The sequence below is a fragment of the Lactuca serriola genome, chromosome 1 (genome assembly GCF_051521515.1).
Source record: "Lactuca serriola cultivar US96UC23 chromosome 1, Lser_US96UC23_V15, whole genome shotgun sequence".
Classification (NCBI taxonomy): Eukaryota; Viridiplantae; Streptophyta; class Magnoliopsida; order Asterales; family Asteraceae; genus Lactuca; species Lactuca serriola.
Window position 1 is genome coordinate 214,283,795 of NC_136408.1, and position 27,869 is coordinate 214,311,663.

The 27,869-nt window shown below is 34.1% G+C and overlaps 1 protein-coding gene across 1 annotated transcript; it reads right to left on the reverse strand.

Moving 5' to 3' along the window:
- Positions 1-2,735: 2,735 nt before the first annotated feature.
- On the reverse strand, positions 2,736-5,854 carry LOC145072513 (rac-like GTP-binding protein RAC13). Its single transcript, XM_079018955.1, has 7 exons — positions 5,515-5,854; positions 5,057-5,144; positions 4,146-4,255; positions 3,980-4,043; positions 3,499-3,563; positions 3,321-3,386; positions 2,736-2,996 (listed from the first exon to the last, which is right to left on the reverse strand). The coding sequence occupies exons 1-7, from the start codon at positions 5,623-5,625 to the stop codon at positions 2,895-2,897; spliced, it is 606 nt and encodes a 201-aa protein (XP_078875081.1). The 5' UTR covers positions 5,626-5,854; the 3' UTR covers positions 2,736-2,894.
- Positions 5,855-27,869: the final 22,015 nt, after the last annotated feature.

Sequence of the window (27,869 nt, forward strand, 5' to 3'; positions counted from 1 at the left end):
ATTTTAGTACTTGTAACGATGTATACAGTTGTAAATAGATAAAACCCCTTTTTAAAGCAGAAATTCCCGTAAACTATATGTGTGTCGTTATCTCCTTATCTGAGTCGCTATAACCATACTATGACAGAGATGACCTTCACGTGACATTCTTCAGGCATCGAAATAGATATGACATTTGTCACCCCGACTGGCTGGTCGGGCTGTTATAATCAGCAATGGGTGTGGGTTGTCAATCACAATATAGATCTATACACAATTATCACGCTCTCCCTACAAGAGACTCTGGTTATAACTAACAGACATTTTAACTCGTACTCTAAGAGTACAATGAAGACTAGTCTCACAATTTACGATAACGAGTTTACGTGTACTTTGCATGTAAAACCATTTATGTGGTGGAATTGAAATTCCCTTTTTTGTAATAAGTTTGTAATTGTGAAATCCATAAACTATACCTATTATAGTTTATCATGTGGTAAATGAAAACCCGTTTGTATTGAGAGTAAAACCTTTTCTGTGTAAGTAGTAGTTTAGCAAAACATAACTATACTTCTTATTTTTCATCTTGTATGTTTGTAATGAAAAAGGACTCTTACAATTCAGTGAGTAATTTCGGTTATTTAAATGTAACCCAACAGGAAACACATGTAAAATATGAAGTCATCAAGGATAAACATTTTGCTCAACATGTTACAAAGTGTTATAAAAGTTGTAAGCTGTTTAACTAGTTTTTTAACTTTTATGTACTGTTTTAGAAAAATCACATAAAAAGCATACGAAGTCAACAACTGAATCCGTAAATTCTGAGAGTTTGGTAAATGCGTCTAGTTTGTTCATAATTTTTATTATGATTCTTAGAAGTCTTAAATTGTGTGAAAATGTTCATATTCACAGACTGGTCTTAATTCATAGCTACAGTGATAGACAGTTTTGTAAAAATCACCATATATTGTAGAAACATCGTATGAACATGTTCAAGTAGTCATTTTAAAGGTATGAACTTGAAAATTTGCATATAAAACAATTTTGAAAGAATTCAAGTTTAAGTTGGTCAAAACAGTCCGTGAATGGAACTAAACTTTCCTGTTGAAAGCTGATGTTTGAGTTTAGTTAGGTTTTTGGTTTTTTAACTTGTATTCCCCCCTAAAACTTGAAGAAAAAAAGAAAATGTGGGGGTATGATATTTGTATGAGAGATCCACGATTTAAGTGAAGGAGTGTAGAATACCTAAGAGTAGGATGAAGATACTTACCAAAAGTAGATGAATATCTTGAGATTAGTCCTTGAAATCTCGAGTTTGAGAGAGTGAAAATGAGAGTGTGATGTGTTTGCTTATTGGTGAAAGAGTGAAGAAGGTGGGAGGAGATATAAGGATTTTCCAGCCTTTGATCAAGATAACTTGCTGGAGAAGATTGTGAGAGGACAAATAGTTGACTAGCTACAGATGAATAGTGACTGGGGGTTGTCATAGAGTGGGTATGGGAGATAGCTTGTGTCATTACTTTATGGAAAAGTCAACACTCCAAATTAATATCTTACACAATAGATATTATTCTTAGATAAAGATTTCCCCCAAAATATGATTAAAATATGAATCTATAGGGTCTTATATGTGAAAATATGAGTTTGGGTGAAAATCCTACGTTAAAATAATAAAAAACGGGCTTAAAACGCGAAAGTACTCGAAAACCGGGAAGAAAGAAGCAATTCTGCGAAAATCCAAGGCCAGAGGCATGGTTTGGGTCCATGAGAACTGATAGTAGTCTCGGTCCGAGAAGTCTCGCAGGCGAGGTTTCGGTCCATAAGAGGCTTCGGTCCTTAAGGGCTGTTTTTCAAATAAACTTTTAGTATCGAGCGGTTTTTGACTAAAGTAAGGGTCGGGATGCCCTGAGTAATTATAAAAAGTTGAGAGAGGTTGTGAGAGAGATTAAAAAAAGATTTGAGAGAGATTTGGGAGAGAGAGATAGGGCGAGAGAGATTGAGAGAGACTTTGTTTGTGACCTTTACGAGTGTTTAGCTTCGTAATGCTTGGTTTGTAAACCCCATTAAGCCTCGTTATTAGTGTTATACGTCCCCAAAGGGTATGTAATAATGTTTTATCGAGTAGTTCCATCACTTACCCTGATTAGGGTTTAGATTTTCTAAACGCGTGAAGACTCAAAGTGATACTTTGCATTAAGATAGGGTGTTGTGTAATAGTAAACATAATGTAAACCCTAATATATCAGGGTTAATTGAGTTAACCGGTTTGACTTGTTGACTTTATTTGACTTTGACTTGACCGGAAGTTGACGGTTGTCACAATTACTTAGTTTTCTAGTAGTGAAATCGCATCCGGAGGAAATAATGCTGCAAAATCAAGTTCGACCTGAGAAGAACGGAAAACTCATGTTTGGCCAAAAGCAACGTCGGAAACTGACAAAATTCACTATTACTGGTTATACTGGTTTAATATATACGTTTTGATAAGTTCAAAGGTTAACAAAGAACGAAAATTAATTTATTAACCAAATGTGACAAAAAACTAAAATATGTTACCCTTTCAAATCATTATTCCTAAAATAAATTGTTGATTGTAAAAATAAATTGATAAACATTATTAGCAAAAAGCTAAAAATAAATAAAAAAGAAAGTTATTAAAAAACAGTAACAATAGTTAAAAAAAACTATATTTTTTTATAAATATAAATTTTAAAACTACATCTATTTGGTAAATACTTTTAAAACTATACCTATATTGTAATTTTTTTTTTATAAAAAACAACATTTTGATCAAAAACTCCAACAACATGAACGTTTAGTATCTTAAGAATATTTGTAAGATCTTATTAACTTTTAGTAGAAGATACAACAATGTTTAAAAATAAACTAGATGCTGTAACTAGCAACACTGCTTATAGAAATATGCATTGCCTTCGCTTCTGTTGCCTTCTCTTTATCTTTTTTGGTGGCCTCAACCCAACCCTAATCGCTGTGTCAAACACAGCCTTTACGTTCTGAAGCAAATGCAATATAGAAGTCAGAACAAGGCCATAGAGTTGTGGCATAGTAGAACCCAAACATTATGCCACCAACATCACAATTATGCCCTTTATAAATATATACTTTTTTACGTAAAATTGATATCTCAAGTTGGTGATGAAATTAGTGATAAAAAAAAACAATTTTGAAAATCATGGCATAATCAATAAAATGCATAATAACCCTACTCTTTTACACTAATATATTACTCCATGAACAAACCGTTTGAGTTCTTCTCCCTTTATGGAAAAATGAAATCAAAAAGGTTGTTAAAACATGAAAGTGAAATTCACTTATACCTTTTGGGTCTTGGAACTACATTCAACATAAGCAACTGCACCAATCATATTTTTGAGTTCTTCTCCCTGAAGTATTTAACAACTTTAAGAATCGCACAATTCATATAGATCCCCAGTATTGCAAGACATTAGTTTAACATTTATTTCTTTGCAGTATAATAAATTAAGGTTTTTGTACCTCAGATATTGTAACTGGAGTTGCATTAGGGTGATTTCTCAAGTAGTCCATATCTTCTCGTAAGTCTGCAGTATAATTTTAGAGTAAATTAATGAAATCGTCTCTATGGTTTGGTCAAGATTTCACGTTTAGTCCTTAACTTTTTTTTTGCACTCAGATCGTCCCTATGGTTTGATTTTGTTGCGTTTTTCGTCTCTTGCATACATAAAGTTGGGGACCAAATGTGCAATTTTGACCAAATCATATGGACGAAAAACACAACAAAATCAAACCATAAGGACAATCCGATTGTAAAATAAAAGTTAGGAACCAAACATGCAATTTTAATCTGACCATAGGGACGATTTCAGTAATTTACTCATAATTTTATAAGAGTTTGTAGATTGATATGCATGCTAGAAAAATAGAGAACTACATGAAATGATTAGAAAGGATCATGCGAACAATTCTACATGGGTGAATCTCGATGAATGTAACTTACCAAGCTTAGTTCCCACAAGGACTACAGGCACAGATGGAGCATAATGCCTGAGCTCCAAGATCCACTGATCGATATAGTAACAAAATACAATGTAAAAGAATTAGAAAATAAATGGGTTATTGAATTTTCATTTTTAGAAATTTAAAAAGATGCAAATGCGATGAACCTTCCTGTAGATGTTGTCATAACTTGCTTTGTTAATAAGAGAGAATGCCAAGAGAAAAACATCTGCTCCTCTGTAACTAAGTGGCCTTAATCTGTTGTAATCCTCTTGTCCTGTTTGATTCAATCTTGCAATGCATGAAATTAGAAATAATCCATTTGTATATGTAATTTTTTCTACTTTTATGTGAATGGGAGGAACGACTTATTTAAAAAAGAGTAAATTACACGAATGGTCCCTATGGTTTGAGTTAATTTGCATGTTTGGTCCCTAACTTATTTTTTTAACTCAGAAGGTCCCTACTATTTGTTTATGTTTTGTGTTTGGTCCCTACTGTTTGTTTATGTTACGCACTTGATCCTTGTCTTAACTAAAAAGAATATTATTTAAATAGAGAAAAATGGTGGGGTAGGTAAGATAAGGTGACAGCTGGGATTGGAGGTGTGTTTATTTAAATAAATTAACAAATTAAGGGAAAAATAGTCTTTTTAAGTAAAACATGGACCAAACGCGTAACAAAAATAAATAGTAGGGACCAGCTGAGTTAAAAAAAGAAGTTATGAACCAAACGTATAAATTACCGTAAACCACAGGGACCATTCATGTAATTTACTCTTTTTAAGATTGATAATATTAATATTAAGAGAATAATATAAATTCAGACGAAAATCATTAATCCCTTTCTAAAAATTAGCCAAAAATTTAGTTAATGATGTTGATAGCCAATCCGAGCGTGCAAAATCGCAGGTGAAAATGTCATATGCGATTTGATTGGCTATTTTGGTGATTGATATTTCTTATAGAGAAATTAAAATATCCTCTTACATTTTGCTTATGTTTTTTTTTTCAAATATTAAAGATTTTATTTAAAATAAATACAATGAGAAAGAATTTTGGAAGTTTGATCGTATTACCAGCAGTATCCCACAAGGCAAGGTTTACCGTACTTCCATTAACCACCACATTAGCACTGAAGTTGTCAAAGATCGTAGGAACATAATCCTTTGATCATAAAGAAAAAAAAAAGAAAAAAAAAAAAGACACAAACAAATAGAATTAATTTCTTTTTCCAAATGAAATAACATGGTAACCAACAATCAAAAAAGCAAGTATGGAATACATAAACTGCATTTAATTTATATTTTATAAACTAATACTAACCCGACCACATTAGAGAATCCGGTATTAGCAGCAACGGAGCAAGCCCATTGCATTTCATGTTATTTGTTTGATAAATTGTTTCGGATTTAACTTTTAAAAGAAATGTAGTTAAGTTGTTGAACAAAAATTTCATATGTTGCATTTATTAAAAAAAAAAAAACATTTAAACAACATATAGTACTAGAATGATGAAAATAGAGATAAAGCCTACCGATGGAAAGGTGTTGCTGGTATAAGAAACAAGCAAGCAAGTTTTTCCTACTGCTCCATCTCCGACTGTGACACATTTGATAAATCTAATAATATTTGTACTCGTATTCATTGGAACTGTTCTATTTCTTAAACGTGATCTTCAGAGAATTAAGCTATTCAAATTAGTGGGCTTTATATCAGAGTCGATCTTGATTTAAATGAGAAGCTTTAAAATCTCCTGTCAAAAAGAACGAAATCTTAACAACCTGAAATAATGAGCAGGTGTCGTAGGAAATCTTTTACTTCACTTTAAAGGGCAATGCCATATTGGATTTAGGGAATGATTTATCAAAAGTTGGTATGGTGGGGTTTGTGTTGGGAGGTTTGGTTGTATAAAAGAAGGAAGATGAAAATTATATCAAATAATTTTGATAAACCTTACCATTAATTATTATTATTGTTATTATTATTATTATATAATAAAGAAATGAAAGTTAGGAATAGCATTGGTTTTGGGCTTTAGGTTTTTACCATAAATCTTTTGTGTATTTAACATTTTTTGCCCTTAAATTCAAAACTTTTATATTTTTGTGTTTTGATTGAATTTTTCTCCTTTTTTGCCACAAATATTTAGTGAGTTTGACACTTTTAGTCCTTACAGTAAAAAATTTTACATTTTTGATGTTTTTGCCACAAATCTTTTATGAATTTGACACTTTTTGTCATTGAACTAAAAACTTTTACATTTTGATATAAAAAAGAAAAAAAAAACATTTTTTTGAATTTTGTCACCATATTTTCCCAACTTTGGCAACTTTAACATTATTGTCACAATATTTTTGAATTTTCTCCAGCAATGTCCATTCTTTTTGTTGTACATTTTGACATCTAATTTTAGGGGCTGTCGACTTTCTCCCTTATTTATGGTGATTTACAATTTCAGCACATATTTTTTAAAGTTTGCCAATTTTTCCCGTAATACCCTAAAAGCGGCGTAGCTGAGGCCTCTTTACTTGTCATGGCCGGTTATAAGGGAGGGCCAGATGGGAATATGCACAGGGCCCATTTTTTTAAGGGTGCCAACTTTTTTAAGGTATATTCATTATCCAGCGGGAATTACATTTGCTCTTGTTCCTTTAAACCCTAATTTCTCCACATAGATCCATCTTGTTCGATTTCAAAGCTCAACATCTCAAAAGTCCAGAAGCTTTTATCTCTTTTGTTCAAGCCTCTCGACAGATCTACATGAAAAGGTGTTATACTAATTGCTCATTAAAAACTCTTAATATATGAATTGCTTTGAAGGTTCTGTTGATGTTATCTGAAAATCACAGTTCATAATGAACAATAAACAAGAAAACAGAAAAGCATGTCAAGCATAAAAGATATTTATACTAACATTCTTCTTTTATTTACAAAAACACCAATAAGCCATCTATATGCACATTTACTACATTAATGGAATGAAAAAGTATGTCTTCTCTTTTAAGAGATATAAAAATATTTACACTAACATTCTTCTTTTTGAGTTTTTCCCATTTTTTAATTTTTTGTTGAAAATTTGAATGATTTGTAAGATTTGTTGGATGCAGTGGTTGCAGTGTTATTAGCTTCTTTAAAAAAGATCAAAGAAGGTTTATCAAAAATTTGGCATCAAATTATTAACTTTTTATAATTTCAAGTTCAGCTTGTCCTTTTTGTTATGTATATTAATTTGATTTCATCTAAGGTTGAGCAAATTAAGTTTTGAGGATCATCTTTGGATTGAAATAATTCTTTACACGTTAGGGTCTACTGGCCTTTTTTTTTCTCAGCTTGTCCCGGGCTCTAAAATCCTCAGAACCGACCCTTGTTATTATTATTATTATTATTATTATTATTATATAAAAACACGGATACCACTAATAGGGTATGCATACGATCAACAACGTCAAATAGTTAATTCGGTAAAAAAGTTTCAACAGATGATTTGTTAGTTTTAACGTATTATTTGGGTTAATTAGTAACAAAATGTTGTTAGTTTAAAAAGAAAAAAAAAAGTAGAAATTGGAAATGACTACGAAAACAATTTATTATTAGAAATGACTACGAAAACAATTTATTATTTGACACTATGAACTTTTTACTGTTTTGTGTATTGAACTGCTTTTACGTGTTAAGTTCTCATATTTTATATTTTGCGTTAAAATAAAAATAAAATGTTTTTATGCTCGAGTCTCACATATTTTAACCTTTAGTTGATCGGGGTTTAAAAAAAATGTTTTCTTTCCATTTAAATAAAAACATTGCTACTTTGGATTAAAAAGAAGCATATGTTTTAAACTAAAATTACAATTACATTACTATGATAATTTATTTAAAATATAATTTTCAATGAAAAACTAAACATGAATATATATCTTGTAAAAAGTTGAAACTGAAACATAAAAGTCATAAATAATACTAACCATAGCTAGTGACATTATCAAATTACATGGATTCAAGTTTTATTAGAAAATATATGTTGTATTATGCGGTTTAAAAGAAAATTAAAATTGTATAAAATAAAGTAAATAAAAGCCGGCAGCATATTTAGTACGAACAAATATTGAGAATGAACTACTAATGATTGAAAATGCATCAAACATGAATTCATCGAATAATGGTTTCTATAGAAGTAACATGAAAAAACATATTTTAGACTTTCATAAATTAATTACGATAACACAAATTAAGTTACTTATAATGTTTTCTATAGATTAATTTTAAATATTACATTTTTTAAATGGAAAAAAATATTATGCAGAACCTTATATATATATATATATATATATATATATATATATATATATATATATATATATATATATATATATATATATATATTAAACAATAATTCTTTTCATTTAATATGGTGAAAATATAAAATTTTATGTGCATTACATTTAATTTATTTTGTTTTTTATTCACAGTTTGCTTTTAGTTGTAAGAATATCATTTTAGTAGTACTCATAATGATATTCGTGGGTTTTAAATTCTTTTAACCGTTCGAAATTAATATTCTTTTGTAATATTTAAATGATAACTAAAAAAAATAATAATATTTAAATTTTCTTGACTTGAACCAATTTAAAAAATGTTTGTTATTATACATAAACAATAAATAAATGAAATTTTATCACGTAAATTTCAAAATAAATTTATTTACTATCTGTTTAAAATATTAATACGTTTGACAGAAATTAATAACTTCTTAATTGTGAACAACATAATAATAGCAAAAAATAAAGTATTTTGATTTTTGAAAGGGGGAACTCTTGAAAGGGAGAACTCTTGTCATAACACAATGTTCAAGCGTACCTATAACCATAGGTGAATTTCTAATTTCTTACCATACTAGGGAAGAACCCCGCTTTGCGGAGTTGGACTAAATAAAAAAAGTTTAGGTAGTAATTTCTTTTTTCTTTATATGTTTCTTGGTAAACACCAAACCATTTTTTGGCACTTTCATTATGTAGTTTACAACGACCTTTCATTTGAGCTATGTTCATGTTACCAAGATTTCATAGGTTTTCCGTTAGATTTGCATCATATAGCTCATTCAATCATGCCCATATTGATGTTTTTTTTTCCATGATGCTGATCTTTACTAACGATACAATATGCTGACATTACAACGATATCTTCATCAGCATCCTGTTTATCACCTCTTGGGTTTTCTCTAGTGTTTTGCAAGGTTTGAAAATTTTCAGTGATAGGGAATTGATTTGGATATGCAAAAACTATGAGGTTTCATAGCTTTGAAAGTTCTGATAATCTTGAGAATCATCAAGATTTAAAACGAAATTTGGATCCATCTTATTGAAGAAATCAAAATGGCTTAGAAATTAAAAGTTGAGATGAGATATGAAGTATATCAATATCATACTTTATTTATAGAGAAAAAAATGAAATTTTAGTGTTTTAGTATATTTTTTTTAACTGAGAGAATGTTAGATGTTTAATAGATAATGATTTTTATCCTAAAACAATATATTTGTATCCAAATAAAACATGATGAGCCTTTTTTGTCCTCAACACATGGAAGTTGGGAGTTGTGTGACCTTTTGTGAGCTAAGGTTGCATGGCATTATTGTTAGATACCTTTTCCGGATCGATTTTATAAACCAATATCTGGATTACTAATGATTTGGTTGTGTGGATTATGTTTTATCCAAATATGAAGTTTTGGAAAATCTCTTTCAATTTTTATTTTAAAGGTTCGTCAGTTGTTTGATTTTGATGAATTCTAGAGATGTCTTCTAGTGGTTGCGGATCGGCATGTGAACAGTCTGCAAATGACTCTTTCTGTGAACTGGTGATTTTTGGATCTAAATTCTTGTTATCATCCATGTCTGGATTTGTAGTTAGAATAAAAGGATATGTGATTTCGTTTTGGAATGTTAGAAAAACTTCTTCAAGAACATGATCTCCCTCGAAACGATGATGTAGCTCTCACTCAACTGTTATGTTCCATGACTAAGACTCATATGCAATCCCTCAAAAAATAAGGATGGAGCATCGGTGAAAATTGTAGTTGAAGGAATTGTAGTAGTAGGTGCATCCAAAGCATAATCAATATGTCTAAAAGACGTGTCAAAATCGACTTATATGATTGGACGACCAATATTGAGTGGGATATCACTTTCAACAATGTATGTAAATTCTATATGATTAATGTAACTCCCGTAGATTCGGGCTAGTCAATTTAGAGATAATATAGGTCGAAAACGAATTTTCTACAAAAGATTATTTAGAATAAATAATCTTTACCAAGTTATAGAATATTTCTCAAGGGTTCCGTACATATAAAAAACGTCGAAATCCGAGTTATAACGAAGAAGTTATGACCCGTCGAAGTTTCGGGACGGAACCGGCACGGCACCGGGAAGACGTAAATAGTGAATTTATGATAGAGCGACCTTTAACCTTAGTGATCTAAATGAATGTCGTATAATATGTTAACCTGAGAGTGTCCATAAAAAAAACGTCCAAATCTGACGTCGTATAAGGAAGTTATGATTTTTCTAAGACTTGGCTTAGAAGTATACAACCCGAAACTCGAATTTTAGTTCAAGTGGTTTTTTGCTTACACGACCTAAATGAGTGTTGAAGATCTCATTAATAGGAACACAACGGTAAAAAGATAGATGAAAACGGAGTCCGTGTGAAGGAGTTACGAAATCTTCACGGTCATTTAACAGCCTAAACTCCTCCTACTGTTAAATTTAAAATCGGTCGAGAATTAGCCGACGGAGTCTAAATAAAAGTTGTAGATCTTGTTTTTACCTACGCGTAGATATAATGAACGTCGAAAACGAAGTTCATATACGAAAGTTATGAATTTTTGAAAATCAACTGATTTCCACCCTATATGCGATGCCACGTGTCAGCACCAGACTGTGCGTGGCTGTACGCAATTGGCCACGACGTGGGCATCAAATGGCCACGACATGGGAGACTCTTCAGCCTCCTATAAATAGAGACCCCCCTCTCCTTCATTCTTCACACCTTAACCCTTCATTCCTCTCTCTATACTCTCTCTCTCTATGCCCCGAAACCCCCCGAAAAGCTTAGGAAACCCCCCCTAGCACAAGGCAGAAGCCCCAGAGTGCCCGATGGCCCTGAGAAGAAGAGCCTTTCGGCTCGGAAACGCTGCTCCAGCGAAGCCCGGTTTCCAAGAAAACCCGTTGTAAGTGAGCTATACCTACGCTATCTTTAGTATAGCTTATGTTTTAATATAGTAACGTTATTAGGAACTTATAATAAGTACTTGGGCTATTATTATGGGTTATATAAGTATTTTTTAACGCTTATATAATAGTAATAATAATAGATAGACTATTAATTAGTCTCAATAAATATTAAACTAAACCCTAGTGGTAATGATACTATGTTTTTGTCGAAGGAAATTGTTTTAAGAAGTAACGAAGCGCTGTCTGAATTCAGAATCAGCAGTTTATCAGGTGAGTGCATAGTTACTTTTATCTTACACATAGATATGAAGTATTTTTTTTATAAATTACATGTTTTGTGTGCATATTATTTGTATACTTGCTATCTATGTTGGATGAACGATTTTATACATGTTTTAAATGATTTAAACTGTATATGTATTTTATATCTACAAAATGTGTTGGGTAAAACATGGGTAGATGTAATAGTTGTTGTGTGACCAAATAAAATAATGAGAGGCCTTGTTATAGATGTTATTGATGATCCAGTCATCAAGCGGAGTATAGATGACGACCACGGACTATTCTAGACAGTCCAGTGGAACGCTAGCAGGCTCGCAACATGTAGGTGTTTATTTGAACTGTGTGTTTACCAGCAGTACTCCATCCCCCACATGGTTGCCTTATTTGACATGAATTGTTGCAGAACCCCTTAAGCATGTGTTGTCACCCCGATGAAAGTCCTTAGACTAGGTCCCTTGTGTTAGATGTTTTTGGGACGTAAAGTAAGGATAACGGGAACGTGTAATCGAATTTGTTTGGTTTGATAAAGTTAATAAACTTATTTATTGAGGGTTGAAAACCCTATGTACTCACCAGGTTTCCTAACCTAACCCACTCAGTTTATTTATATCATCAGTGTTGATATGAAGTCACATTACACTAAGAGATTAAGGAGATATAAATTACTAGTGATAATAAATGTAAGTTCTGTTTATGTTTATGTTTATGTATTGACGATGACATCCCAAATGTTTTAAAATGAATAAAAATATTTTTCTTTGGAAATGCCTTGATAACGTATTTATCATGTTTTACTGGGAACAACTTCCGCAACATTTTTATTAAAAGAGGTACTCCGACTTTTATAAAGCATAAACACAATCGGTCTTTTCTAGCCGTGAAAATGGGGATGTCACGGTTGGTATCAGAGCATTAATTTACGTGAACTAGGAATTTGTAGGATTTCTATACTTAAACTTAGAATGCTAAGCGATGATTGTGACATGTGAGCACTAGCTTATTTTAGGAATTATGCCGAAAAATGCTTTTATATGCTAAATGCTTTGTGCCTTATATGCTGTTATTTGTTCGGATCTATGGTCTATTGCCAACCGGATCTAGAAACCTTACGTGTTTAGGATTCTAAACGTAAGACTACGATATTAGAACTAGCATATAAACGTTTCGGAGGAATAATGATGATTTAAACGTCTATCCTAAGTAAAGATCTAAATTCACCCTATTCGGTGTAAAGATCAAAATGACGAGAACCCGCAGCGGAGTCGGGAATGTGAATGGAGACAGAAACCAACCTCCAGTAATTGAGCAAATACCAGTTGTGGTAGCCCCTCTTGAGCCAATTGTTGGATTAATGTCTAAGTCCATAACTATAACTGGTGAGACTTGACCCGACCCGGCATGGTCCATTTGGATTGCACGGCATCATGCATTTGGATAGACTAAAATGAGAGAAATAACACTTAACGGTTGTTAATATATTATAAATTCTAATATATTAATAGGATTATTTAATTAGTATTGATCAAGAATTAATCTAGGATTAATTAAGTGATCAAAAGAAGACTAATTAAATATATGGGTTGATTGTGTAAATCATCCATACTTATATAGTGGGCTAATGCTCCATGGATTGTCAAGTTGGGCTAAAACCCATAAGATGCTTCATGGATGCTCCATGGTGTATTTGTACTCATGGATCATGGAAATGAAAGGCCATGACAATTAGGGTTTACATGGTGTAACCCAAACTATATAATTATATTATTCTTGGAGAAAATCCGCCACTATGGATAATAGAAAGTGCTAGCCGATTTCATGAAGTGTGAAGTTCTCTCAAGTCATTCCATGTGTATTTGATGTTGTGTGAACCATTTGAGGTGTCATACTTGGGGCACTAGGCACTCAAGCTTCATGAAGACATTCTACATCAAAGAGGTATGTAATTCTAACTTGATATATTCATTTGAATCAATGTTATTATGCTAGTTAGGATGAATACCTTGGAAAGTTCATATTTGCATGTGTAATAGAGAAAACATAGATCCAAGGTATTTAGGGTTGCATGTACACTTAGGAGTGTTAGAATGCTCAAAACCCAATAGTGGTATTAGAGCCTAGGCTTGCTTTCTCTAATATTTGATGCAAATGTGTTTTTTCAAAGTTGAATCTGTCCAGAACATAAAACTCGACGAGTTTATGCCAAAAACTCGACGAGTTCTTCATGTTGGGCATGAACTCGATGAGTTTTGGGTGCTGACAGCTTGCTGTTTGCTGTTTTCGCTGGATTTGGACTAGGAACATTACCCTAAGCTGTTTTTGACCTTATAAACTTGTTTTTGATGTGGTAATGTTCATGCTAATCCAATTTCAAAGATAATTGTCAATAGATTCATGTTTTGTATTAGTTTAAAAGTTATGTTAATTACATGAAAAAGTTTGATGTGAATTATCTTTGTTCATATGAGTTGCTTAGATTAATAGATAAGTTAATTGATTATGTGGTTTTCAATTCATTTTAATCTAAGAGATGATTCTAAAATGTGTTTGTGTAACTTGTCCTCAAGTTACATGAAAGGTCACATTTAAGTCTCATAAAACTCATAAAAGTTGGCAATGGTTACGAAAAATGAACAGTCTTGTCCTCAAGTTATGGAGGTTTAAGAGACACTTCATTAAGTAATAAAATGTGTAACCTTAATTAGTTTTATAAGTTACAAAATAAAGAAAAGTTGCATTCTTTTATTAGTTTAAAGTCTTCCATAACTTGTCCTCAAGTTATGGAACTTGAAGAGTCTTTTAATTAAAACTACTTTAAACTCATAAGTTATGGATTAATTAGTTTTGAATAGTTTCAAAACTTACCCTCAAGTTTTGGAATTTTAAAAATTTTCACTTATGAATACTTTAATTCCAAGTTAGCCCTTATAATTTTAAAAGTTAAGATTCAACCCTTATACTTTATAATATTATAAGTTAATAATATATATATATATATATATATATATATATATATATATATATATATATATATATGTATAAGAGTAAAGTCAGTCTTACCATTAGTAGGCCTCATTCACGAAGCCGGTCTATAAGGGGGGTATAAGGTTACTGCCTATAGAATGGCAGTTTAATGGGTGTCCACTCTCACCCACCGCTTCCTTGACTGGTGGAGGGTCATTAGCCGAACGGATAGGACAAGGACTATAATTCTCCCTTCATTAAAAGTATTAATGATAAATACTAAGTAACTAAACCTTTTATAAATACCCAATCTTAGTTACTTAGGAAAAAGTGAATAAGGTGCTAATCCAAGAAATTACACTTTGCGCTTTGCTTAAGTCGGTAGTGGAGCGTGTGTGGTTAACCGGCACACTAACCTGGACTTAACAAGGTAGGCAAAGGGTAACTTAATATTTATCATTGTATCGGTGGAGCATGTGTGGTTTACCGGCACATCGATTAAGGGGTAAATATTAAGGGTACCCAGTATATTTGCATGGTTACTTCACACCTTGTTTTGTGATCCTCGGCATCCCAGTCACAAAACTTGAAGGGCACACTCGAGATTGAAACATGCCATTGAACAGTTCAATGAAGCTCAAAAGATATAGGAGTTTCAAATCCAATTAAAACCTAATAATACATTTCGTTTATCTTGGTGGAAATTGGTGAATCATCATTCACCTACATTCAAATATCTTATAGCTTGGATTACGACATCCCTCTTCCAAGTTATAAAAGTATTGTGTTGGGTCCTAGCCTTAATATTTCATATTGGGTGTTATATTAAGGACTTTAAATTAACTATCTTGAATATCTCCCAAAAAGATGTTTTGTTTAGACATTTATGATCTTCCCAAATCTCTTGAAACAAGCTTTCCTAAATGAAGATGATGTCCCATGGAAATCATACTTCTTTCACCTCCTCCAATTATTCCCCATAACCCACAAGTTCTTGAAAAATTTAAGGTCACGCAAGCCCTATTAGCAAGTAAAGGTCTATGTGTTCACATCTTGGAGATGTAGTCACATATTGACAAGCCGGGAGAGTTGGGTGTCAAAGTCTTGAGAAAGTTGCTGGTTCAAATCACTTTCTATGTCACATAGTGAGTTCCTTTGGGACTCCTATGAAACAAACTATGAGAAGACCCTTAATGATCTTATCTATTTGCTAAGATCGACTTCCTAAAACTTTATGGACATTGACAATGATGACATTGGATATCCAGTAAAGCTCTCTCTTCCCAATAGAAAGGGATCGGCCATAGTCAACTCGGTTGACCAAATGGTAAAGAGACAGGCTAAGTCTGAGATAGTCTCATTATCAAGGGTCCATTGCCAAAGAAAAGGGCATTAGTTGCGAAACTACAAATTTTACCTAAGGATGTTAAAGTCAATAAGTTTGACTCTACTTCAAGTAAAGTCAACTATCTAACTCTGCTCAGTTTCTATTTTGAGATTCTTGATACATGATGCGATTGGGTCACATGTTGATGTTTTAAGAATCAAAGAAAAGTGAAGGAAGTTAAAGAAAGAATATGTTGAATCTGATCGCGTAGATGGATTTCTATCGCATAGTTTGAAGACCGGATTCTTGAGCTACTTCGTAGGAGTTATGAGATATTACTTAGGAATAGATAACAACAAGTTTTCATATGGATTGTAAGGATAAGTTTTTCCGCAAAGTTTTAAAATAAAAGGAAATTTTTTATTTTATTTATTTTATGTATCCTTACAATGGCGTTTATGGAAAATTGTTGCTTATAATATTCCACTTATAACAATATTGGAAAGTGAATTTGATTCTCTCATTTGTGGTAATGTCTAAATTTACCAAATAAGAAAAGATTCTCATCACCCAAGTTTCAATTGGACCGGAACTTGGAATCATGCAATTTGTATAGCATGATGAATGAGAACTTTCAAGCATTGGAAAAATTAAGACTAACTACTTGTTCACATGGATGTGTGAGTCAAGTGAAGAACTAAGGGATCGAGTACACATTATTGTGCACTGGTCAAGTCCACCACAAAAGATCGATAAGATTATTCATCATAGTTTACTTAAGCTTAGTAAATATGGTTATACTTACAAGCTTAAGCGTAATTCTAAGACATTGGAAAAGGTTCCAATGTATGGCAGAGCGAATAAGAAGAATCAAATTAGGCAGAAGGATTAAAGTTTCTCAAATCTAAAAAGATGGGAGAGCACTTTAGTATCGTGTTATATGATCATCTTAATGATTTAGAGACCTTATCACAATTCAACCTCTAAGTGCATTCTGATAGCTAAGAAGAGGAGCTATGGATTGTTGAAGTGGTTAAATCAAGAAGATGATTCATACTTCGTTCCAAAAACAATTCTTAGAGTTATACTGTAAGAATGTAACTTGAGTGACATGTCTTAAAGAAGGTTTAAAACACATGTCAAATGTAAGAGTAAAAGTTTTCTACTCTTGTACATTTGAAATTGATAAGTTGTGATGTTTTGGATAAAACAAAGACTAACTAAGGTCAATTATGTGAAGTGTTTGTCTTGACTAGAATCCACACTATTTGACAAGAAAGTCTTATATGTCAAGAGGACAGTGGGAGTCTTAAAGGTCTTGAAAGTCTCAAGAACTAATAAAGAATAAAACCTGAAGTTCTTCACTAGCACACGACTTGAGGTTTATAACCCATCGTGTTGACATATTCTGTGCCCATTCTAATTAAAGTTGGCTTTGCATATGAGTTCTTAGAGTTCTCAATTGGTTGCACAACAACTTGGAAGCAATGGCAGGCCCTTGAGCTACCAGATGGCAATAAATTAAGATTGAGTTTAGTCCATATGAGTTTGGATTTGTCATTGTCCTTGTCTTGTGACTATGGTTTTGACAATTCACATGGATAAGAACACATACTCCATTAAATATAAGTGTCATAAGGTTTCTCTCCGATTCATGAAAATGATGATGAGGAAACACTTTCACTAAGTAGATTTTAGCTAGATAGCAAGTATGATATTTGCATTCTCAAAGTCATTAGTGGAGCGTGTGTGGTTAACCGACACACTAACATGGACTTGTGAGAAGTGGCAAATGTCTAAACAATCGAGACTATGATTACGGCATCCCTTTTCATAGTTCTTAAAATTGTTTAGACACACCTGTGAGCTATATAAGATAAGGTGTATGATGATGATAAAGTTTTATCAAAGCAATCTAGTATCAGAAATCTGAACTTTGGTAAGAAAGTCAATAAAGTATTGATTTCTAGAAGTCCAGCTGATTTCTGAGTACATATCAAAGCTAGTAGGAGCATAAGTGTTATGCTAGTAATCATCATGTTAGTGGGAGCATGGTAATTATGATAAGTATTGCAAGTTCACAATGTTAATTATAGAAAACAAAAGGTCTCAATTGGGAAAAAGTTGTTTTGCTATAATTAAGGGAGAGGAAATTATACTTCATCTCAAATCTAAAAGCTTAGATTGAGGTTTTAATCGTATTTAGTCAAGGATATATATATATATATATATATATATATATATATATATATATATATATATATATATATATATATATATATATATATGAATTTCATGTTGGAATGGCTCAACATAAGGAAATTCTGTATATGGGTCCATTATTTGCATTCTAAAATTCGATTATGATTACAGAATCCCTTTTCATAATTTTAATTATGAGAACTTGGCAAATAGAAATGGAAATGTTATAGCAAAAGACTGGTTTAGTCTTTATGTGAGACATCATGAATCGTGTCACATATGCTTCAGATATAGGATCGATTACATGTGCTATATTCATCCTTTCTAAAATTTTCCAAATGCCTGGGGAATTAAGAAGGGAAAAGGTCTAGAATTGCATATGACTAAAATGATTAAGCAATTGTTGAGGACAATCTAAGGTTTACCAAATATTGGTTGCTCAAGGACAATTGGAAGTATAGTGTTAATTCTGGATGGACCATATTGACATAATTTGTAAGGAGGCAACTCTTGTTTAGAAGTGATAGTCAAAATGGAATATGGAAATGTTTCAAAGTTAGAAATTATTCAATCTATGTAAGATTAGGAAACTTAATGCAAGAAGGATGTTTCCAAGGAGCTGATCTCCTTTGGAATGCTCTGTAATGGTTGTTGTCAAGTCTTTCTGACTTTGTGCATAATCATTACAAGAGGATCAATGCATATAAGTTTTGAATCTAACAGATTTCAGTAAAGGGCATGAATTTGGAATTCTTGCATTTGTAGTAAGGATTTAGGACTGTGAAAAGAGGATCATTGGAGTTAAGTTCAATTGATCTATTTCACAAAGTAAAGATCATAGACAAACATAGTATGCATACTTGGTGTATGGCATGACTAGTGTTTAGAAAACATAGTGTACATGCTTGGAGTATGGGACAACTATTGTTTTAAATTCAAGAATAAAGTTGATAGCTGAAACAGTATACAATGAATAATGTGTAATCATATGGTGATAAATAAAAGGTGTTTTATTTATGTTCATAGGTTTTGATACCATATTGGATTCAATTATTATTGTGTTTCACATTGCATGTTTTAACTTCCAGAATAACTAGCTCATTGTTCTGGATGACTAAGTTATTCAAACCATCCACAGTCTGTCATATGTTGGCAGTAGATATGAATTAAGACTGTCATGGGTTGGCTTGTAGAGGTCTAAGATGTTGGACAAAAGGCTACAACACTCATGAGTGCTCATAAGTTCTGAGTATTGGATTCAACCCGCGCTCATTGGAATCACTTCATGGATTTTATCACGAGCGATCATGAGACGATAATATCTTATATTCTTCAAAACTAGAGATATGAGTTGTTACTATGAGTTGGTTGAACATTGATTGCACGAAAACGCATTCAGTAACTCGATGTTATAAAACGTGCCTTTGTGTATGATTCAACAAGTAGTAGAACAAGCAATATGAGTCGAAGTTTATCCATTCCTTTTACCTTCGGGATAAAAGTGATATCTATGGCCCCGTCAATGATTTGATGACTACAAATGGAAGTGCTCAGCCGAGCCACGACTGATTTGATTTGTTCAATTAGTCAGTCGTCATAAATTGGAAATCGGGAAACAACAAATGGACAGAGAGAATGATTATAATCCATGTCTTAGTCCATATGATATCTAGAATGAAGGAATATATGATCCCTTATCTAATGGACAAGTCATTGACAAAGGTCAGAGTTCATCGGCAAGGTCAGAGTTCGACAGAAGCTTTTGAGAGCTACGATTGCCAGTCGGTTCTTGAATTCATACGCAATAATATTTTTAGACTTATCCAAGTGGGAGACTGTTGGATTAATGTCAAAGTCCATAACTATAATTGGTGAGACTTGACCCGACCCGGCATGGTCCATTTGGGTTGCATGGCATCATGCATTTGGATAGACTAAAATGAGAGAAATAACACTTAAGGTTGGTGAATATATTATAAGTTCTAATATATTAATAAGATTATTTAATTAGTATTGATCAAGAATTAATCTAGGATTAATTAAGTGATCAAAAGAAGACTAATTAAATATATGGGTTGATTGTGTAAATCATCGATACTTATATAGTGGGCTGATGCTCCATGGATTGTCAAGTTGGGCTAAAACCCTTAAGATGCTCCATGGATGCTCCATGGTGTATTTATACCCATGGATCATGGAAATGAAATGCCATGACAATTAGGGTTTACATGGTGTAACCCTAACTATATAACGATCTTATTCTTGGAGAAAATCGGCCACTATGGATAATAGAAAGGGCTAACCGATTTCATGAAGTGTGAAGTTCTCTCAAGTCATTCCATGTGTATTTGATGTTGTGTAAACCATTTGAGGTGTCACACTTGGGGCACTAGGCACTCAAGCTTCATGAAGACATTCTACATCAAAGTGGTATGTAATTCTAACTTGATATATTCATTTTAATCTATGTTATTATGCTAGTTAGGATGAATACGTTGGAAAGTTCATATTTGCATGTATAATAGAGAAAACATAGATCCAAGGTATTTAGGGTTGGATGTACACTTAGTAGTGTTAGAATGCTCAAAACCCAACACCAATGACGATGGTCGGAGTGCATGCAGTGATCTAGATGAGGTTGGATCGCCAAATGGAGGAAACCAGGCGTTTACTCCAACAAAATCACGAGGAAGCTACGATACCAATCGTAGAGCCCGAGCTGAATGACAGGCAGTCAGAAAAAGGTAACTACAATGAGATCGTTGGTCAAGCTGATCCACTAGTAATTAAGAGGAACAATCAAGATGACGGAGTCTAGAGCAATGGATGCAAGTACAAGGATTTTCTGACTTGCAAGCCATCGACTTTCACTGGAAAGGAAGATCCAATCGGAGTTATGGATTGGATCTCGGAGATGGAGTTAGCTTTCATGACGTATGGTTGCAGAGGTAAGTTACAGGTCACCTTTTGCAGTACGTCAGTTTAGAGGAGGTGTTGTGTACTGGTGGAATACCATAGGGAAGGCTCTGAGCCCCGATGAGCCCCTGCAACTGACATAGGCAGAGTTTTTGGTGCAGTTCAAATGCAAGTACTGCTCAGCCCAAAACCTGCTCGAGCTAGAGAACTAGTTCCTGACCTTGAAGAAAAGAAGCATGTCAATTGATAAATAAACCAACAAATTCACAGAGAAGATGGATTTTGCCTTGCATCTTGTCCCAGATGAACTGACGAAAATCGACAAATATGCAAAGGGACTTCCATGGGAGTACGCGGTGCCAGTGCGTCAGGCACCTACTCTGGAGGCAACTATTTGGTCTGCTAAATTTGTGGAGGATATGATCAAGGGAAGAGCCGCCAGCAAGGTTGAGGTTGGTGAGAAGAGGAAGTTTGAAGGGTCTGCTAAACCCAATAAGAAGATCAATTCTGTTTCAACAAAGTTCGGAGTAGGAAATGAAGCAAAGTGGTGCGAGAAGTGCAAGAATAAGCACTTCGGGAAATGTAACGAGGAGGTGACCTGCTACAAGTGTGGGAAGACCGGGCATTATGCCAACGAGTGCACCGCCAGCAAAAGGGTGTGTTATGAATGTCGTGAAGAAGGGCATGTTGCTAAGGATTTCCCAAAGAAGAAAGAGGCGTCAAGGCCCAATATTCCACCAAAACCAAAGGCATGAGTGTTCCATATGATCCTTGACGAAGCAGATGGCAATGAAAGGGATCATGAATAAGGATCTATGAAGTATTCGTGTTGATAGTACCACGTGGTATAGCCTATTAGAGGCATATTATAAGTTGAACATGAACACCTATGTAATATTTTCAAGAAATAATAAAATCTTCGTTTTGTTATCGGGTGTGTTAAACTGTTATGTGATTTTCTTTAATGGTGACTTGGAAAACTGCGAGACAATACTTGGGACGAGTATGAGTAGGTGTGAAAGGTAGTAAATGCATATACTACCAGAAGCACATGACTCACGCTTGGATTAGGGAAAGTCGCAAGGTTACCAAGAAGCTAGTAATTCATTCTGTTTTATTCAAGTATGTCATTACCATCGTTTCGGTAATGACTAAGAAGATGATTGTTATTCCGACCCTAGTGGTCATATCAAATTGAGTCTGACTATGTTGAGTATGTTATGTGGTTTCAGACAATCAAGTTCGATGTAGCATCTGACTTAAGACGGAAGATTGAAATAAATAGCGATCAATAGAGGTATTGCGAAAAGTTGCTTGTAGCTAGAAATGCTACCTATTAAGATGTGGTTAGACCATGATGGAAGGTATAGTCTGTTCGGGAATCTGACTCTAAAATACATGAGTCCAAGCGATGCATCATATAATGAGAGGTCATTAGAACATGACCCATCGGTCTATTATGATAATCGAAGGAAGAAACTTATCTCAAGTTTGTTAAAGAAGGAGTCTCCAATAAAGATCGAGATCGCGACATGAAGATCATGTTTGGAAGTCTATCATGAGATAGAGAACGGGTCCAAGATCGGGCACCGCCTGCAGTCAGGAAGTCTTAGAGTTAAATACTCGTTCGAAGAAACATGAAAGTTACAGTTATTACTTAGGATGAAGAGATAACGTATGGAGTCATCATGTGAGTCCTATTTCGTTGATGATTCTGGGACGTAATCATACGAAGGGGGAGATAATTGTAACGCTCGTAGATCCGGGCTAGTCAATTTAGAGATATTAGGGGTCGAAAACGAATTTTCGACAAAATATTATTTAGAATAAATAATGTTAACCAAGTTGTAGAATATGTCTCAAGGGTTCCGTACATATAAAGAGCGCCGAAATCCGAGTTATAACGAAGAAGTTATGACCCGTCGAAGTTTCGCGACGGAACTAGCGCAGCACCGGGAAGATGTAAATAGTGAATTTATGATAGAGCGGCTTTCAGCCTTAGTGATCTAAATGAAAGTCGTATAATATGTTAACCTGAGAGTGTCCATAAGAAGAACGCCCAAATCTGACTTCGTATGAGGAAGTTATGATTTTTCTAAGGTTTGGCTTAGCAATGTACGACCCAAAACTCGAATTTTAGTTTGAGCGGTTTTTGGCTTACATGACCTAAATGAGAGTTGAAGATCTCATTAATAGGAACTCAACGGTAAAAAGACAGACGAAAACGACGTCCATGTGAAGGAGTTACGAATTCTTCGCGGTCATTAAACAACCTAAACTCCTCTTACGGTTAAATTTAAGATCGGTAGAGAATTAGCCGATGGAGTCTAAATGAAAGTGTTAGACCTTGTTTTTACCTACACGATGATATAAAGAACGTCAAAAACGGAGTTCGTATGAGAAAGTTATGAATTTTTGAATATCGGCTTATTTATATGTTATGCTACCTAACTGATCACTAAAGCTAGCATTACGGGACATGACAACACCTCAGCGGGTACCCGCAGTTGCCATGGATGTCACATGAAAACCTTCTCTCCATTTCTTGTTTATCCACTTGAAAGGGAACGAGTCGTTAAGTTTGTAACACTGTTGAGAGTACTGTGTCCCTAAAACTTCATAAAATAAGAATACAAAATACAAAATACACAATACACAATACACAATACATAATACACAATACACAATGCTTGCGTTATGCATACTAATCTTAGAATAAAAGCTCAACATACCTTTTGACATAACCACCAGAGAGCTTCCATTGTTAGCACCAACAATGGAACTGATACAGTAGTTCTTCTCCCATTGTTCCATAATCCATTCTTGTAACATCCATCAATATTATCAAATAAGTGCTTTTTTTTCAAACACATCATTTATCACTCAATAGTCTATACCTTGTGTAAGAAGAAAGGAGACAGTTCATAAACTTGGCTTGAAAACCCTGTCCCAGCATCCATTATCAAAGCCCATAAGTTGGAATAAGATGACACACAACTTATAAGTAAGTATTTCTTCCATTATTACTTGATATCTTCTTATTCATGGGATGCTATTTGATTTTATCCATGGATTCAACACTTTTGGTGTAGACCTGCAAATCATCATCTTTTCACCAAGAACACATACTTGTTCTTAGGGCCGAAACACCTTCAAGACTCCCATTAAGTAAGTATCCTTTCCATATACTTGTTACCCATTAGAATCACTTAATTTACAGCCTTGAATCAAGCATATTTTTCATGATCTTCAAGAGTTCACGGCCGTAAACCCTTCTTGTGGCCGTGAACCCTTCAGAAGATCTTGATACGGCCGTGAACCCTCCTTCCTTGGCCGTAAACCCTTCTTAAACCCCATATAGGATCTCAAACACTTCATAGAATCAAGTTTGGGTCGTGAACACATCATGTGTTCTTGGCCGTAAACTCTTCTATGGTCGTAAACACCCTTGACCGTGAACACATCTATGACAACCCGTAATTTATTCCGTCACGGTAACCCATTTCTGTCAGTAATACCATTTGTAATTCAATTTTTCCGTTAACATTTTGGATTTGGTCATTTAATTTAAGACTTTTATTATGACCTCGTGAGTATCCAAACCCGTTAGAAACACATGAAAACATCCCCAGATAGGATCACAAACACCTCATAGAATCAAGTTTGGGTCGTGAACACATCATGTGTTCTTGGCCGTAAACTCTTCTATGTTCGTAAACACCCTTGACCATGAACACATCCTTGTGTGGTCGTAAACTCCATTCAGTCACATGTGATTGCAACACTTTATTTTAAGTGTTTACTAATACATAAGGTTGTCCCTTACAAGATTAGTTGTTATATATACTAATTACATATATATATATATATATATATATATATATATATATATATATATATATATATATATATATATATATGTGCCATTATATGCTTAATAGGATCCCTTTGTACTCGAGGTTTCACTTGGCATACTTAGCATCCTATATCGATCTCTCATTCGAAAGACTCACTAAAAGTGAGTTCATACCCCGACAATCAACATTTTTCATGTTTTAAATGTTTTTTAGTGGGAGAATACAAGTTGTAACACATTAGAATTGCGTTGTTCATACAATTGATTACTTATAAACAAAAATGACTTTTACGGTTTCCAAATGTTGTTAAACTTCATATCAAAACTCTTTTACCAATTTACTTATAAACTCTTGTACTTTCAAAATCACGTTCATATAAATATTTGTGTATAAAAATACTTTAATGGACTTAGGACTAGTGTTAATGACCTTGACTCATGTTCCTTGTTTGGTTGTGGGCTTAGGGTAGTATGCGCTACAGTGGGATCTGCAAGTTCACGGGTGTAACGTCCGTGTTTCTGGGCTAAAGCATTAATAACGATGTAATAGTCTAGGTCAACCTTTGTAACTCATTTTGAAGTAATTAAGAGGAATTATGTGAATATTATGTGAATTATTTGCTTATTTGCTTAATTGTTACGAGTTAATTAATTTATAATAAAAATAAGAATTGAAAATAAATATTATATAAAGCCGATATCTTTTAAGAAAGTTGTAGTAGCCAAAACAAGGATTCTGGAGATATAAAGAACTCCGAAATCCGAGTTATAACGAAGAAGTTATGACCTGTCGAAGTTTCGCGACAGAACCGACACAGCACCGGAAAGCGTAAAAAGTGAATTTACGATAAAGTTCTTTTTAGCCTTAGCAATCTAAATGAAAGTCGTAGTGTTCATTAAACCGAGAGCGTACATTAAAAGAACGCCCAAATCTGACTTCGTATGAGGAAGTTATGATTTTTCTAAGTTTTAGCTTAGCAGTAGACAGCTAAAAACTTGAATTTAAGATCGAGCGATATTTGGTGTAAGTCCCAAACTATGGATCCAAAATAGTAATCAATAAGATAACAACAATCAAATATAGTGTTAGAAGGAGTAGAAGAAGAATCAAAGCAAGCATGCACACATTTATATCATATAAATGTCAAGTACACCCTGTCACACACATACACTGTTCATACGTTCTAGACAAGACTGACACATCCATTTAAATACACCCCACACCAACACCTATGAGTGCAGCCGCACACATGTGTGTAGCCGCACACACGTGTGTGGCTGCACACACAAACACACAGACAGTTCTACCATCATACCACTACACTATTGCTCTATCAACCTACCAAGCTCTATACAAAAGAATGCCTAGCCCAAACCACAAAAGTATAGCCTTTCAATCTCCCCCTTGGTTTGAGGCTAGCATTGACTTGGTATTCAATAAGAGGGTTTTTCAAACAGCTTTAGATCAGACTTTCCCATGGATCCCATCCAAAGCCTCCCATTAATGATTGTGGCGACCATTCCAGTATATTCTTTGGCAGCAGCCTCCATGACATCCTTTCGAACTATGATTTGGTGACGAGACAGAGTAGGGATATCTCTTTCTCTGAATCTTAGAAGATCCTTAGCACTTATTAGCCTTAAACTTGTGCTCGATCCTTGAATTTTATGGCAGCAGTGGAAGTTTCATCATCGTACACCCAGAATTCGATATTATCAAGGTATCCCTCACGAAAGTGTTGAGGTATAGGAATTTCCTTCTGCTGTTTCGTTGCTGGCCATAGGATAATCTTCATAGATTCGCCTGATTCAGGATCCATAATTTCCTTATCTTTTCTATATAAAGGCTCTTGCAGTTTTCATTCTAGAGAGGTTGTCCTTAACCTGCCTGTCAAGAAATCTTTTGAAGTTTGACGCGCTTGGATCTTCTGAAGGATTATGGAATAGGGCTCTTGAAAGTTTAGCAAGATCCACTTTAGTCCACGAGTTAAAATCATGAACACTTTTGTAGTACTCAGAAACACCATAATTCCTCTTTACAACCCACATATTCGATTCAGGATCAAAAGCCCACATTCGGATTCCGGATCGATCTCCATACTCGTCACCAAACTTTCGCTTTTTGAGATCTGTCACATTCAGCATAGGATCTTTAGCTTTGCGATTCTCATTTGAATTTTTCATAAATAGTAATCCTTCACTTTTGTTGGCAGTGACGGTTCTCTTCCCTTGGTTGATTGTGATGCGAGCTCTGCTGTTTTCAGGTTCTTTCTCATACTGATTTACAACAGTAGTTGTTCTAGGAGGAGGTGGATCAACTGGAAAGTCATCATGAGTAGATTGGGTGGGAGCCATGAGAGGATCTTCAATTCCGTGCGGCTGTTGAAACCAAGCTTTAACCTTGTCACCGAAGGCATCATACAGAATATTCTTCAACCTGAAGTAAAAAGCTATGATAGAACCAAGATTTGTTTGTAGATCCTTAATCTGTTTCGACTTCATTTCATCTCTTTCTATGAGTTCTTCTATATAAGAAGTGTTTTGTTCCAGTAGAATGTTCTTCTCTATGAGTTCTTGCTTGAGAATACCAATTTATTCTCGAAGCATTGACACTGAAGTCTTGTCATCACCTGAATGTTTTTCCCCGAAAGATATCCCTTTACCTCGGGAAGAAGAAGTCAGACTGTTTTGAGTAAGGTTCCTGGCCAATCTGATCGAGGCTTCATCCAGTGATGGTCGTGTAGGAGAATACTCTGGAATAAAGGATGAACCATCGGCATCAAATATTATGCTTGGGCCTTCTTTTGACTATAGAGGCGGTATAGAGATTGTAGTAGTGGTAGTAATGAGAGTAGTGGTGGTAGAAGTGGATAAGACTGGTGGTGCTTGGCTTACAAAGGGAACTCCCAGTCTTGAATCAGATTGACTTCCTTTCAAAGGGAATTGGGAGGTTTGTTTTTGTGTTGATTCACTCAAAAGCGGAGCAGAAGTAGAGACAGTTGAATCAGAGGAAGGAATCTATGAAATCACATCTCTTTGACCTGAAGAGACCTCCATAGGCTTGGAAGAGGAGAGAAAAATTTTGAGAGCATTTACTTCTTCCCCAGTCTTTATTG

Excerpts from the sequence above, each read along its gene's own strand:
- LOC145072513 (XM_079018955.1), bottom strand. The coding sequence starts at position 5,625 with ATGAATACGAGTACAAATATTATTAGATTTATCAAATGTGTCACAGTC. Across the intron at positions 5,145-5,514 it reads CCAGCAACACCTTTCCATCG|GATTATGTTCCTACGATCTT; the intron begins GTAGGCTTTATC and ends TTATGATCAAAG. Across the intron at positions 3,564-3,979 it reads CCTTGTGGGAACTAAGCTTG|ACTTACGAGAAGATATGGAC; the intron begins GTAAGTTACATT and ends ATTATACTGCAG.